At 46.1% G+C, this 15,785-nt stretch overlaps 2 protein-coding genes across 2 annotated transcripts; one reads left to right on the forward strand and one right to left on the reverse strand.

The window, feature by feature from the left end:
• Positions 1 to 5,035: 5,035 nt before the first annotated feature.
• Positions 5,036 to 6,504, forward strand: c1qtnf4 (C1q and TNF related 4; the record flags this gene model as incomplete). The annotated part of the gene is made up of 2 exons (XM_079997969.1): positions 5,036 to 5,335; positions 5,668 to 6,504. The coding sequence occupies exons 1-2, from the start codon at positions 5,108 to 5,110 to the stop codon at positions 6,502 to 6,504; spliced, it is 1,065 nt and encodes a 354-aa protein (XP_079854095.1). The 5' UTR covers positions 5,036 to 5,107.
• A 2,872-nt stretch (positions 6,505 to 9,376) lies between these two features.
• On the reverse strand, positions 9,377 to 15,722 carry ndufs3 (NADH:ubiquinone oxidoreductase core subunit S3). Its single transcript, XM_079998077.1, has 7 exons — positions 15,610 to 15,722; positions 15,193 to 15,261; positions 14,016 to 14,113; positions 11,721 to 11,870; positions 10,626 to 10,751; positions 9,945 to 10,064; positions 9,377 to 9,654 (listed from the first exon to the last, which is right to left on the reverse strand). The coding sequence occupies exons 1-7, from the start codon at positions 15,662 to 15,664 to the stop codon at positions 9,490 to 9,492; spliced, it is 783 nt and encodes a 260-aa protein (XP_079854203.1). The 5' UTR covers positions 15,665 to 15,722; the 3' UTR covers positions 9,377 to 9,489.
• Positions 15,723 to 15,785: the final 63 nt, after the last annotated feature.

Raw genomic sequence — 15,785 nt, forward strand, 5'->3', positions numbered from 1 at the left:
GTCGTGTTGGTTATTGTTTTTAACCTTAAGCGGCAGACGAGAAGCTGAAATGGATATGCACATCTGATAAATTGATCCTGGTAGCATCTAGACATCCAACCCCCCCCCCCCCGTCACCTCTGTGCTGCAGGAGAAGTGACTTTCAACTCTATGCAAAAGCTGAGATTCGGCTCTGAAGGCCGTTTTTGGGCTTCTGCTTCATTCCCTGAGCTAATGTGTCTGTTATCACCTCGAGCAGCTGGCCCAGTATGAAGGAGGAACTCTGTCACACTCACACACACACACACGCATACACACACATGGACGCACACATGGACGCACACGCACGCACACACACACACACGGATGCACACACACACGCAGACACACGCACACAGACACACACATACACACACACACACACACTGACATATAAATAGAGCAGTTTGTGCACAGAAAGCCTAATACACAAGTTGAAGCCAGTTGGGTTGTGACAGACTCTTCTGGTGATAAAAAAACATTTCCTGCAACATAACTCCACTCCGGGACGTGTTTACAGCCCCACATTTCTCCCGGAGCCCCTTCCGGCGAATCAGGTTCTGCTGCGTTTGAAGCAAATCACCTTCCCCTCAGCCTCAAAGCAGCGTCCTGTCAGCAGCCAATCGGCTTCTGTTCTGCCGGTGGCGTTTCCACTGGCAACGCCGCATGCTTTACTAATCTACTCAACCGGCGGTTCTCAATTTTTTATTATTTTTTTTTTCACCTGAGTACCTCCTTCACTGGCACAAAACATTTTTGGGAGAAAGATGGATGTATTCAAATTTAAAATGCATGGGTTTAAGTTTCTTTCTGGCACGAAAAAAGCCAGACAATCGCGCTCCGGGACACGATTGAATAGATACATTTTTGTGACCATGAGCACGAAAAAGCGTGATACCGGGTTGGCTATCAAACTTGTGTTGGTATACATATTTTCTTAACCTGGGAATTTTTTTTAACATTATAGATAACCAATATTTTTTTTTAAGTTAAGTGAAAAAAATAAAAATAAAGTAAATATTTTTAGAAAAGTTACCCCCTGCCCTTCCCTGGGGGTACGAGTACTGGCATTTGAAAAGTAGTATTTTAAACCATAGATCCAGTCGCCCAACAGACAGCTTGCAAATGCACATGAGAACATTTCCATATGTGGGATGTTTAAACCCAAAATTCCCTTAAATATTCGTTTCATGAATAAGTTGATTGAACATTGATTACGTAAAGGGAAAAGAGCCACTGCGACGTATCCAGGGGATGTGTAAAGCGTCTAAAGGCCACTGAAATCACATGCCTGGCAACACACACACACACACACACACACACACACACACACACACACACGCACACAATATATATACACAAATATACACATGGAGAATTAGACAATAACAAATTATGCACTAATATACACACTGGCCCACACAAACGACCACACCTCAAAGTTTTATGGGATGTGCAAACACCTCGTCAACGCATGGAGTGTACGCACACGGTGCATACATTCAAACACACTCCCAACACCACCACTTCCCCTCTTCGTGCAGTGGATTTTTCACCCGGTCTTCATCAATAAACCGCCTTTGTTCAGCTTCTTTCCCCGTCCTCCTTTCTCTCGCCCTCACCCCCTTCCCTTCGCTTTCCCTCCACCCTCTCCTCCTCACCTGCCTCTCCAGCATCTGTTATTGATCCATCTCGGTGGGGGGGTAAATCGGCAGTATTTATAGAGATGGGGCAGGTCTCGGGGAAGACCGCAGCCCGAGCAGCGGTTCACCAGCACAAAGGCGGATGAGGTTTTGATTTGACGGGAAAAGTGATTAAAACGCCGTGGCTCTCCACCGCGCGTGTTCAGCAAAATGGCTGCCATCCAGCTGTTTCAATGGAAATCTCTTAATTTTCCCTCAATAAAAAAAATGAAATGAAAAAGCACCGGTTCACACCGACGACGGCATGATGCGCCACAAAACACACCGCGGCAGCGACGCTGTTTTCTCACGGGGGAACGTTATAAAAAACAGACGAGGTTTCGGGACCGCCGCGCCGTTTGGACCCTTGCTTCCGATGCAGCGTTTGATTCCGGGTTTTTTTGGTCCTCCGGAGGGGAGTGAAAAAGTTCCGGACACCCGCGGTTAAAAATAAAATGGAAACTAGGCCGAACAAACAATGCATTACCTTAAAGATGAAACAAACACTGGCCAGTCTATTAAAAAACATATGGATCTAAATATGGACAGACAGAGAAGTCTGGTAAAAACAAAGTGACACTGATTGAAGCGCAACACAACATTGCACAGGATGTGCCTTCTGTGCCCGGGTTTGGCTTAATATATTCATTTATTCAAGTCTATTTGTATTCTATTCCGTTCCCTTCTATTCCACTCCAACCCCATCTTATTCTATTCTACCCTGTTCTGCTCCGTTCTACTCTGTCCTGTTATATTTTATTCTATTACCCACGCCTGGGCTTAGCTCCCGCGGGTTCTCATTATGGAGAGGGATTGTTTGATCTGTTCTTTCAATGTTTAATCCTCGAAGCGTCACGTTCCCGCGGGATCTCCGTGGTGCGGCGCGGCAGAGGCAAACTGCCGCCGTTAAACAGACAAACAGGGTGGCGACGATGACTGCATGTGCATCGGCATAGCGATGTGTGTGTCTGATGTGCATGTGTGTGTGCGTGCTTGTGTGTGTGCGTGTGTGTGTGCGCGTGTGAGAGAGAGAGGAGAGAGAGAGAGAGAGAGGAAGGGGGGGAGGGTGTTACTGAGTTTATTTCAGTTATTACAGAGTAAGCACTTACAAGAACAACTACTGTACAATATTTGGTGCGAGTAATGTGCTGTGTTGCTTTTCCAGGGGATTAAATCATCTCTGCATTGAAGGAGCCGAGCAAGCGCAACCAGAACCAAAAGCGATTGGCTGGGTCCCAACGCTTTAATTACAATCAAACGCCGCCGTAATTAGCGGCGGCCTCCGTTGTGAACCGTCGATGGAGTGCGAGCGGCCGGGAGGAGCGTTCTGACACCAAACCCAATTCAGCTACTCGATCAGCTGCGCAGAGAGCATTTGTACACAAACACTTTTTTTTTTTTTTTTATCTTTAGGTTGATCTTTCAATTTCATAAGTTATGGTATGTGACCGTTTTCCCTTTTTTGGTGACTTTTTTGGCTCTGTATTTCTTTTTTGTATTAATAATGTATAATGTATATTTGTTGAATAGGTTTTGTGCATATTGCAATATTTTATTGTGTACAGTTAACCCGTAGGTTTTACTGTATATTTTTCCACATTATCCCGTATATTGCCATTTTAGATCTTCTAGGTAGCGAGGATGCTGAGTCTGAGAGGAGGAAGCGGAAGGCTTGAAGAATTCCGCCAGATTGCCTTCCTTTCACTCGCCACCTGGGACAGGGCCGAAAATTGCAACTCGCGATGTGTTTCATGAATGTTTATCAGATACCGTAGACAAGTCGACCAGTAGGCCGCACGCTCCGCGTAGGGACAACATGACAAGGGTGACGCTTGAGTTTCGGAACATTTCCCCTTCCTCCTCCGGGCTCGCCCCCGACGTGAGGCCTTGTTTGCTCTTGTGCTGCGGGCGCTGATAGTTCCACCTCGGCGCCCGCCTCTCGTCGGTCCGGCGGAGCGCGACAAAGAGGCGACAAGAGGGATTGTCTCAGCTAATAAAACGGCCCATTGCGGCCTTTCACATTTTCGAACGAGCTGTTGTTGCGGGAGCGGAGGCTTTACACTGTATCTGAGGTTTTTAACATTAGGGTTTGTTTTTTTTCCCTTTTAGTTTCTGGCATTCTGTGTGCAAGCGTTCGTAAGCAACACGAGAAAGATCCATTCTTTTGGTGTTGGGTGCAGCCAATGAACATGTTTCTAAAGTGCTTACATTTCCTTTGCATACAGATGCAAAGGAAATTTAAGCACTTTTAAAACATGTCAACTGACTGCATATTCAGTGAAAACGACATGAATTGTGTTAATGGTACGGCCCACGACAGGCGGATGTTGTGCTCATTGTGTTTAGAGTCGAGAACATGTGACTGCAGATTGCAAAAAAAAACAACCCAAAAAACACAAAAAAAACTGTAATATCTTTTCTACGGAGAGCAATCTGCCTGGTGCGGCGCGGAGGGCTGTGCTGCAATCCTGCAGAGTGTGTGTGTGTGTGTGTGTGTGTGTGTGTGTGTGTGTGTGTGTGTGGAACGACTGACGCGCGCACACACACGCGCACACACACACACGCGCGCGCACACACACACACACACACACACACACACACACACACAGAAAGCGTCTTCCTGTGGTCGCAGCGTCTGTGTCGCCTTGAAACTCCTGACTCGGAGCAGCTTTCGCTTTTCTCTCAGATGAGGCTGTTTTTTTTTTCTCCCCTTCCCTGGGTCTGAGTCACTTAGTTTGACGAGCTGCGAAGCAAACAAAAGCAGTTTCATCAGCCCGGAAAAAAAAAAGAGAGAGAACCGCAATGTGCAGAAAGGGCCCGGGGAGAACTCCGCCACGTGAAATGAAGAGCTGTTTGACTCTGGAAAACACAACACGCTGTTCCGATATTAGACACGAGCCGCGGAGCGTGAGATGATTCGAGGGTGCAGTGATTCTTTCTTGCGGTGACGGTGCGAGTGTGTGTGTGTGTGCGTGGGTGGAGATTAGGGGGGGGGGTGAGAATTACTATACAAGTAATGACTGTTTTAATGGATAAGCAGTAAAATGATTGAAATCCGTCCCCTGGGGTTAAGGGAGCTACAAAAGATCCACACAGTCGGGACGGCGCGAGTAAACAGGATCAAAGAGCCAAGTGGATTTATCACGATTTGGCTCTGCTCCGTTTATTTTCCCAGTCAATCTCCGTCAGTCGGATCGTCGCGGAGGCGCTTCGCAAAACGACTCAAACAAGCGGCTTTGTGAGATTGGAAACGAAAAAAAAAATACATTTTCTCATCCCCCCCTGCAGATATGATGCTGCTCGCGGCCTTCCTGTGCCTGGGCTACGGCGGGGGCGCGCTGGGATTCGCCCGCCTGACGGAGGACGCGGAGCTGCGCTCGGCCTTCTCCGCGGCGAGGGCGAGCAGCATGGAGGGCGGGCCCAAGATGACGGTGACCTTCGACACGGTCTACGTCAACATCGGCGGGGACTTCGACGCCAAGGGCGGCCTGTTCCGCTGCCGCATCCCGGGTGCCTACTTCTTCTCCTTCACGGTGGGGAAGTTCCCGCACAAGGACCTGTCCGTCATGCTGATGAAGAACAGGAACGAGGTGCAGGCCATCGTCTACGAAGAGAACTCCGGCGAGGAGCGGAAGGTAGGAAGGGAGGGGAGGGCGGGAGATGGGGAAAGCGGAGTCCTGCCGCGACTCCCGTGAGCTGGGAGTCTCGTTAATGTAATGGGAGAAGGTGCGGGGAAAACGCGAATACGTTCTTCCGGGGAGCAGAACTCCAACCGTCCCAGGCCGGGGACATCGCAGGACGGTGCCTGCCACCGTCAGGAGGGGGTTAGACGTGGGTCGCGGAATAGAGGGGGATCGCCTCCGCCTGGAAGCAGGCGGATGATCGGATGACGGGCGGGTGTTACTGCTTAGAGTCCTTGATATCGCTCCGTTCCGGGGAGAATAAACGCCGTCTCCGTCCCTCGCAGGTGCAGAGCCAGAGTGCCATGCTGCAGCTGGACTTCGGCGACACCGTCTGGCTCCGTCTCCATGGCGACCCTCGCTATGCTCTCTACAGCAACACGGGACACTACACCACCTTCAACGGCTACCTGGTCTACCCCGACACCTACGACTACCAGTCGCAACGCCACCAGCCCGCGGCCCACAACTCCCAGCATCCCCCGCAGGAGAACCCCACGCCTCCAAAAGACAAGGTGGCCGCAGACCACGCCCCGCCGGGGCTGGACGCGATAGAGGAGAAGCAGAAGGGCGAGAGGGAGGTGGAGGAGGAGGAGGAGGAGGAGGAGGAGGAGGAGGAGGAGGACCAGCGCTCTGCCTTCTCGGTGGGTCGCACCCAGAGCATCCTGGGCGCCGACCAGGGCGGCATGCCTCAGCACCACCCGGTCAGCTTCGACACGGCGTTCGTCAACATCGGCGAGGACTTCAACGTGACGGAGGGCGTGTTCAGCTGCCGCGTCCCCGGCGCTTACTACTTCTCCTTCAACGTGGGCAAGCTGCCCCACAAGACGCTGTCGGTCAAGCTGATGAAGAACCGGCTGGAGGTGCAGGCCATGATCTACGACGACAGCCAGGGGGAGAAGGCGCTGCAGAGCCAGAGCCTGATGCTGGCCCTGAAGCCGGGCGACACCGTATGGCTCTACTCCCACCAGAAGGACGGCTTCGGAGCCTACAGCAACCACGCCAAATACATAACCTTCACTGGCTTCCTGGTTTACCCCGACCTCCCCGCCCCCGCCCCCGCCGCCGGCAGCGGCAGCAGCAGCAGCAGCAGCAGCCAATCCAAGGCGGAGAGGAAGCCCTAGCTGCGGGAGGAGCAGCGGGGACATCAAGAGATGGGATAGTCTGTAAGTCTACGAACAAGGACCCTGGAGTTGTGTGGAACAGAGGAGGGGTCGGGAGTTTTGGGGGCTGGGGGCGGGATGGGGGCGGTGGGTTGCTTCCTCCTGGTTTGAATCCCTCGGCAAAGGAAGGGGGACAGCAGAGTGGACATGGAGGCTTGGACCACCTGAGCCGACATGTCTTCAGTGTGAAGTGGAATGCCCATGAGGGTTTTTATGCATTGTGGAACCTTCAATATTTAATGCATCCCCACCCCCACCCCACCCCCCCTTTTTTTTAAGGAGCATCTCTGTGTGTATTTAAAAACTGTCTTTCTTGATGGGTAAAACATCATGTGAAAACAAAATTAATGTTTCAATGTTTAAATGTGTCAGGATTAGTCTTTTTTTTCAGTTATATTAGAGTGTTTTACTCCAGCAAAGCAAGGACCGGTGTAGAGGAATAAAGTATAAATTTGTCCGACTACAGACATACATTTACGCTTGTGGGGAAAGGGACCGTAATTTGACTTGTAATTCTGGCAGAGTTTAATTTATGTATTCAGATGGCGACCACTGTGGAGAAAATTAAATTGCTTCTCTGGGGCCATTCCAATAAGCGTGCCTGTTTAATTTCACACTGCCGGAAGACAGAAGAAGCTGTTCAGATTGTAATGAACTTTGACTTGATGAAATCACCCTCTCCGCATGAGAGGCGTCCTTTCAAGTAATGCTTCACATGGCCCAAATGTTGCGGGGAGACGCAGACCACAGGGGGTGGGGGTGGGGGCAGGGGCGGGGGGGCTCAAAATTAAACGTAGATATAGGTGTATATGTGTCTCCTCCCAAAATGGACTGGTTTACACAGTAAACCGGCATCGCAGCCTCCACGACCCCGAAAAAGGTGATATAAATACAAGGGATGTCACGATCTTCGAGCGGAAAATTGGGCGACAACACGAAAAACAACACATTGATCCACAAATTAGTGGCGGGCGTTACCGGGCTCTTCTGAGGCTAAATTCATTCAAATCCAGGGACCAAAAACACTTTGCGGCCCACCACCATTACGCACTACTGCGACAGGCTGCGATGAACACAATTTCCTCTCCCACCTTTACGTTTTCACCTGGAGATGATATTCTGAGAGCGCCTATCGCAGTTCAACACCCCCTTCCCCTCCACGGCGTTTGAGGTTTTTTTCCACCTCAGGCCCCGGCAAGTGAACCGCACCGGGGGCTTGCAAAGTGGACAGATGTGTCTGTGATTGCTTGGGCTCTGCTCCGCGGGGTGAACTGACCCGATTAACCGAATATTGTTCAGCGGTCAAGCCGGCCACTGAGGAAAAAAAAATCCCGAAATCCGGTATTTGGTGTATTTCTTGCGTAATTAATTTGACCGACTCAAGGACACTCGTTTCATGCATGCGTGTCATGGAAAATGCACTGAAATAAAAAGGAAAAAAAAAAGTCACTTTTCACATTGTTAAACAGCTTTTCAGGCCCCAAACCTGTTGCTGTGTATTTTAAGGACCAGAGGAAATCTGTACAGTACACAAAACGTTGGCTGTTTTGGCTTAGCGCTTCTTCCTTTCTAGTTCAAAAAAAAATGGATGATTACTGTATATTAGTTATATCTTTGTTGATCAGACATGGGCCGTATTGCAAGGATAAGATAGGATGGGATAAGATGAGACTTGAGAGAAACAAAAGAGCAACGCGCGCTGCCATGCAAGGCTCAAAGCTGCTGGAGAGGAGCATTAAGGAACTCAGACTTGCTCAAGGACACTTGGAAGCAGGAGGAGCCGAGGATCCAACCAGCAACCCTCTGATTACCAGACAAACCTCTCTAGCCGAGGCACCCAACCTAGAAGCTACAAGCGCTTTCCTGTAAAATGTTAAATTAAGTTGTCGTGACAAAGGCTACTGTGTAAAAACCAGCAACAACCTTCCAAAAGCACAAAGCCAACTGCCCTGTCCTGGTCGGCCTGATCCATCACAAAAAAAATAAAAATGAAAGGATTCCCGGCAATTTGACCCATGTCTGCCTTCTTAGTGAGGTTTTTTCAGATGTTTTGGTTTCAGATTTAATTACATGTAAAAAGAATGCTTCAATAAGATGTTTCACAAAATAAAAAGGAAATCCATGTGTTGTCTATTTTGTATTCGATATGCTATTCTTTAAATTATTCCAAAAATAAATAGTGTTAAATCCATGAGATACCTATTATATTTGAAACTTTAGGTTATTTTGTCATTTTTGCAGCTGATTCCATTCCTGTGGAAACATCGCCATCTACTGGACAGGTAGATACATGTATGTCAGTAAACCTGCAGTGGACGAAGCAGGAAAGAAATATTGTACTAAATGTAAAATCCTATAACTTGCTGTTAAGATGTGTGCAACAGTTACCCTTATACATTGGAACCAATGCATGGCACACCTTAACTCATGGTTAGATACTTTAATGTCACATAGTGAGTAATTATAGAGCTTATTGTGCGTAATCACCGGGTGTCATGACATTTCACTGCAGATATGTATGAACGTATGTATATGTATGTGACAAATAATCTCTTGAACTTGAACTTGAACTTCAGTATGGTATTCAATCATTCAAGGCCCTTCAACCCCAAAAACCAGGCAGTGATGTGACCACAGCGGTGACCAGTGCTGAATGGAAAACTGTTCTGGTTTAAGGGTAGATGGAGTTGCCCGTCCATGGATCACCTCACCATGATCCAATAAGGAGAGCAAAACAGATTGAAGTATTATTTTCTTTTCATAGGAATACAGGGCTTATTTCTGTAGTGACGGCCATGTTTTGTCTGAAACTCCTAATAAAAAGGACCACAACTCCAGCAACATTAGGGCCGCTTTATTTGCACGTTTATTTACATAAATATTTCAAAAGGGTCTCAAGGAAGGATGCCGGCTCAGACAGGGTGGAAGTGTTGTGGCTTGTGACTATTACTTCTCGGGGGCCTGCTCTCCAGCCTCCAACTTGGGGGCGTCCTTGGGCTCTCGGTAGGCGGGGAACACCTCCCAGGGCGTGTTGAGGTCAAACTTCCTAAACTCCTGCGACAGCTCTACGGGTTCTGCAACCACGCGCTTCAGCTCGTCGTCGTAACGCACCTGCCATACAAAAACCATGGTTAAGGTGCTGTCTCTAACTCAGCCAAACATAACAAAAAAATGTTTTTTTTTTTAACTTTTATTTTGTCATAGCCAGCGAGCCAATGTGCAGGGGTTGCAGACCACTGGTGTAGCCTGTTGAAGATGTCTTTTGGTGTGGGAGGAAACCCAGATGAACGTGGGGATCACTCCACTAAGAAAGACCCGGGTCGGATTTGACACCAGAACCCCTTTTTGTGGTAAAAACTGAAAGCCATTTGATTGATGCACTCGCGGCACATAGGACCCACCTCAACGTAACCCGACAGGGGGAAGTCCTTCCTGAAGGGGTGGCCCTCGAAGCCATAGTCTGTCAAAATGCGCCTCAGGTCCGGGTGGTTGGCAAAGAACACACCGTACATATCCCACACCTGCGCAGGCGCACACACACACACACACACACACACACACACACACACACACACACACACACACACACACACACACACACACACACACACACACACACACACACACACACACACACACACACACACACTTTAGAAATGCATTTTTAGCTTGGATGGAGTTTGAAATGTGCCGTGGACACCTGGAAGGGACCGTCTCTGCCTGAGCAGTCTTCTAAATGGGACACTGAGTTTAATGTCGATCTCAGGCATCTCTCAGGTTCCCTGCCTCAGAGCCGGTCAACTCTCCTCTGCATTTTTCACTCATGATGCGCAAGCTTCTTGTGAAAGCAATCGGCCTCGTCCTGAACAGGTGTGTTTGGTGCGGACACGCGACACAAGTGATATTAATACACTTTGGATAAACAAGTGAACAGCGAGTTAATCCAGAAGAGTGCATTTTACCGGTGTTTTTCACCACGACTTTCACAAACAGGCATTTGAACGGGCACTGCACTGGTGAAGAATAAAAGGCCTTCCTGGAGTTAAAAGAGCTCAAAGTGAGTGGTGCGGACGGAGACTCACCTCCCTCTCGTACCAGTTGGCGGCCTTGTGGACGGTGACGGAAGAATCCACCGGTGTCAGCTCGTCTGTGTACGTCTTGATGCGGATACGGGAGTTATAGCGCAGGGATAACAGGTTGTAGACAATCTGTAAAAAACCACAGGCACAGACACGAAATAACTGAGTCACCGGTTCAGTGAACTGGTGTGTGTACGGTGTAGTTTACCATTGGTGTAAGTGTGGTGTAGTTAGTATAGCAAACAAGCCAATTAAGTCCATATAAAGTAAAAAAATAATAATAATCAACGTGCAATAGGCCACATGAGGGGATAACAAGTTCGTATAATCACACATGTTCATCTTTTTGGTACAAATACAGTCAAAGTTTCTTCGTGGCTATATTGTTTTATCCTCCGTCCATGTTTTATTCATGGATCGTGAGCTCAGGGTTCAAATCTTAATTTAGCACCTAGTTAGTCTTGGTGAATCTTGTTATGCCCGCGGGGCGTCGCGCCACCAGAAAGTGTTGCTGCTTTGATCCGCGTTGCGATGCGTGACATCCTTTGCAGAGCGCAAAAGGTAATTATGCGAGCGCTCGATTTCCCCAAAAAATTCAAGAGATGTCCGCAGGGATTTTTTTGCTCATTAAGGAAAAGTCATCGCTGGCACGCAAGACGCAATAGAAATGTGGGTATTTAATAACAGGGCGGGTCAACCCACTGGTTTACCGACCGTCATTACACTGTGTTGTTTTCGCTGTTGGAAAGAGTTTCTGCCTGTGCAGAGATTCATCTTGTGTGGTGCTTTAAAATGACATGCTGGATATCGGATGCATTGATGTATAATATTTATAATTAGGTATTAAAGATATGGCCTCTGGCTGGTTTTGGCCTGCAGAGAGGTTGACAAGCGAGTAATTTGGAGGAAAAAAAGTACATATTTTTTTCATTACAATGTTCACAACCATTTATTATCTATAAGTGTGCAATTAGTTTAATGGTTGCATTGAATCAATTGCAGCTCAATTCTACGAACGGCAGCATTAAGAACCAGCGAGAGCAAAGCCTCTTTCCTTCATGTAACGTGTCTTGTTCAGGTCAGAGGTCAAACTCCCACCTCAAAGCGGTTCTCTCGTGTGGGGACGTCGATGGCAGTGAGGTCGGTCATGTTCCTGAACTGGGCGTTGGTGTGGTCCCTCAGGAAGGTCAGCACAGGAACCACCCCATCAGGGTGGATCATTACCTCCAGCTCTTCAAAGCACGTCACCTGGGAACACGATGCACATGAAGGGCGGGGCTCGTAAAGCAAAACGTTTAATAGGCATAAAATTCTATGATGTTATATTACTGTTTGCGAAGTTGATAAAACTTCTTTTTTACTTTTTCATGACTCATGGATACCCTGGGAGTATTACCAATCACTGATATTGATGAACAGTAATTACAACGATAACCTGCAGAGCCACCACTTCTGCAATACTTTTATTTACCATATGTGTATACTTTCCCAAGTTTAACTGTGAAATAGAAAATACATAAGAAATTGCGTTCCCTATCTATGAAATGTTTTTGTTCATTGAAATAAAGTATTTCATGGAACAAACGGCACTCATTTATAGAACTTTCCAGATTAACTTTTTATCAATAACAAAAAAAAAAACAACAACAAAAAAAGCATGTGCCACATTGTTAAGAAAGTCAACACTGCCATGTTCCTCATTCCATGGAGACAGACGTGTAATTACATCACATGAAAAATGGAATAGGAGGAAATTGTGTTGGAAGGGACGCTGTGTCTGATGATCTGTATCAGCGTACAGGAAATCTAAAATCATCTGTGTATTCTTCAAAGCTCTTTCAAGAATGTGACAAAATTGTATTCACATGCGGGACGCTTAACAAAAAAGAAGATCCTGAGATTCCAGTATAGCTTGAATAAACTGTCATCTTTTTCAACAAAAATGACGGTGACATTAATAAAAACTATTCAAAGATCACAGAAAACCACGCATGGACATATTTCCGAGCAAGACGGAACCAGCTTTGAACGCTAATTCAATCGCTTGGAAAAATTGGAAGATCTATGTATAACTACATATGGTTTCAACTTCTCCATATGTAGAATAGTCCTCGAAGCATCTTAGCGAAAAATCGAACAGATTTCATTTGGCTTTGCAATAAAATGTGACGGTGTTCACCTACACTGATCAGAGTTTTCGTTAGAAAAATTGGTGCCGGTCAACGTGTCCTGGAAGATTTAAATTTCCCGGACAAATGGGAGCGATTCTGGTCAAATATTATGTGTTTAATTGAGCTTGAAAACAATTGATAAGCAGTCTATATAGAGAATGACATCATCAAGGCATGTAGATGTATAACATGTTTTATTCAATATTCAAAATAAAATAAGCCCTGTCAGTTAACACCTTTTTAAAAATAAATAAATGAATAAATAAATATTACGAATATTATAACAAGTAACAAGTGCAGCCGCTTTAATTAACATTTCACTAAAATAATTTTGATCAAATCAAAAACAAAATAAATATGGCAAATAGGTCTAAACAAATAATAAAGTTTGTGGTGGCGTCCGTCTTCGTCGGGACATCCCGTCGACATATTTTATACAAAAAATTTACCGTCTGCTTTGGGTCTGAACTTAAATACAAAAAACCCCCGCCAAACGATGGATGTTTGTGTCCAAACGACACATCATGTTTCTGTTTCTCCTCAGATGCTCTGGATGCTGCAGCTCCGTCTCCGCTCCGTGTGTGTGTGTGTGTGTGTGTGTGTGTCTGTGTGTGTGTGTGTGTATATCGTTCTATATCGACAAACGTGATTGGTCAGAGGTGAAGCGTTCCGATCAGCTGTATGTCTTCCAAACTGATTGGCTTTCCGTTGCACCTTGCCTAGCGCGGAAATGAACAGATCTGCAGACTTTTTATCTAAACGATCCATCCAGCACTAATTCAAATTGTGCTCGAGGGAATTATTTTCAATGCACATTATGACGGGAGAGATTTATTATGGCGGACTTCAACAGATTTTGCAGGTCAAAAACCGGCAATTACCGGATAACGGAAACGCTGACACTGATAAGAGTGTATTTACCATATTGCTCGGTTGCACCTTCAGACTCAATATCATAATGAGATTATTCCACCAACCAGATTTACATAAACAAGGAATTTGTCATGGTGAGGAATATCTTCATAATAACTTCTGTCCCTCCATCTGTCGTCTCATGCTGTAAGCGCTGTTTGGTCCTGCTGCCGCTGTAGCACATTGTCATTCTCCCTCCAGGGATCAGTGAAATGCCACCGTATCCCGAACAGATGCCGCATTCACAACAACGGTGATGGATGACACCACCTCAGATCAGCACCATTCATCCACCTGATTTTAGACTGACCTGAACTTGCTGGACATATTTTGGCATCATCTCAGCCACATACTCCCCAAATGCAGCGAGCTGGTTATGGGTGACGGCATCCCTGGGTCGGACTGTGGCTGCGAGGAGAGCAGAGGAAACAGAAGGTTAACCAACTGAACTGCCCATTCCATTCCCAGATGGAATTCCCAGAAGTGTATTGTGACTGTTTTAGGAAGACACCTTGTGCTGAGGTAACATAATTTGAACTGCAACAAGATGGAAAGACAAATAACGCTATTTGTTTCCCATATAATACATATATTGTGACATGGCTGGGGACCCACATGTCACTCATAAACAATAAGTCATCTGGTCAGTTAATTCATCTGGAAACTCATTTGCCTGATCTGTTTTATATATTACTTGTATATAATATTCATGCAATATCTGCCTCTTAATACATAAAGCATCCAATTGCACATATGAATAAATCAACTCTACCAAGTATTTATTCCCCACACTGTACATAGTATTCCCTACAATAACTCTATTACTACAGGTAATGCAGTATAACACTAGTTAATGTAGTACTACTCTACTAATGTAGTGAATGAATTATTATTCGAATACTCTAGTTAATGCTGTATTACTCTAGTTAATGTAGTATTACTCTGTTGTGGTGTGTGTGTGTCGAGTGACAAATAAAGATTCGTCTTCATACCTAATGTAGTATTACTGTAGCTGATGTAGTATTAATCTATTACTGTAGTGAATGCAGTATTCTTTTAATATGCTAGTTAATGCAGTATTACTCTAGTTAATCTAGTATTACTCTATTATTGTAATGAATTAAGTATTATTCTAATACTCTAGTTATTGCAGTATTACTCGAGTTGATGTAGTGTTAATCTAGGTGATGTAGTATTACTCTATTACTGTAGTGAATGCAGTATTCTTCTTACACTCTAGTTAATGTCGTATTACTGTATTACTGTAATGAATTAAGTATTATTCTAATACTCTAGTTAATGCAGTATTACTCAGTTGTGGTGAGTGTACCATGTGACAAAGATTCTTCTTCTTCTTCTTCTTCTTCTTCATACCTAAAGTAGTATTACTCAAATTGATGTAGTGAATGCAGTATTACTCCATTACTGGAGTGAATGCAGTTTTATTCTAATACTCTAGTTAATGCAGTATTACTCCATTAACTCACGTTTAGTCTCAGTGGCCGTTGTCTCCTGTCTTGCCTGCTGCTGCACAACACAAGCACTGCGATTTGCAACTGGAAAACAACAAGAGGGTTGACACGTCACTTAACAGTCCCACAACCAGCCACCTTTCTAACGGTGCCTTTTACCCAGCGGTCCTTCAACAGGCATGCAGTCAAATCAAACATGACATCTATATTTCTGTTGACAGTTCCAATGTCACCATAGACAGTTTGACTGCATCCCCCTCTGACACCGCTATTAGCATTAGCATTAGCTAGCTCGAAGGTCAACCGGGAGACATCTGGCGGCTTCTAATGGCTCAAGGGGGGCGTTTGATGGTAGACCTGCTCACACGACACCGTGTCGATTGGAACATCTCACAAAATGTCAAACATAGGAGGTAAAACCAGTGCACTGACGGTTCAGGCTCCTTCCCAGACCTCCGCGGACAAACCGCATCAACGACGCCGCCATGTTTGCAGTGCTAGTGCTGCTGCTGCTTCTTCTTCTGCTGCTTCTTCTTCTTCTTCGGCGTTTTCCTAAAACGTCGTCGGGGAAAGTGCGACCGCTGTGTCTCCCCCTCCCGGTTGGCAGG

The sequence above is a fragment of the Zeus faber genome, assembly GCF_960531495.2.
Source record: "Zeus faber genome assembly, chromosome: 3".
NCBI lineage: Eukaryota > Metazoa > Chordata > Actinopteri > Zeiformes > Zeidae > Zeus > Zeus faber.

Excerpts from the sequence above, each read along its gene's own strand:
- ndufs3 (XM_079998077.1), bottom strand. The coding sequence starts at position 15,664 with ATGGCGGCGTCGTTGATGCGGTTTGTCCGCGGAGGTCTGGGAAGGAGC. Across the intron at positions 14,114-15,192 it reads AACGGCCACTGAGACTAAAC|CCACAGTCCGACCCAGGGAT; the intron begins GTGAGTTAATGG and ends CTCTCCTCGCAG. Across the intron at positions 9,655-9,944 it reads CCCTGTCGGGTTACGTTGAG|GTGCGTTACGACGACGAGCT; the intron begins GTGGGTCCTATG and ends TTTGTATGGCAG.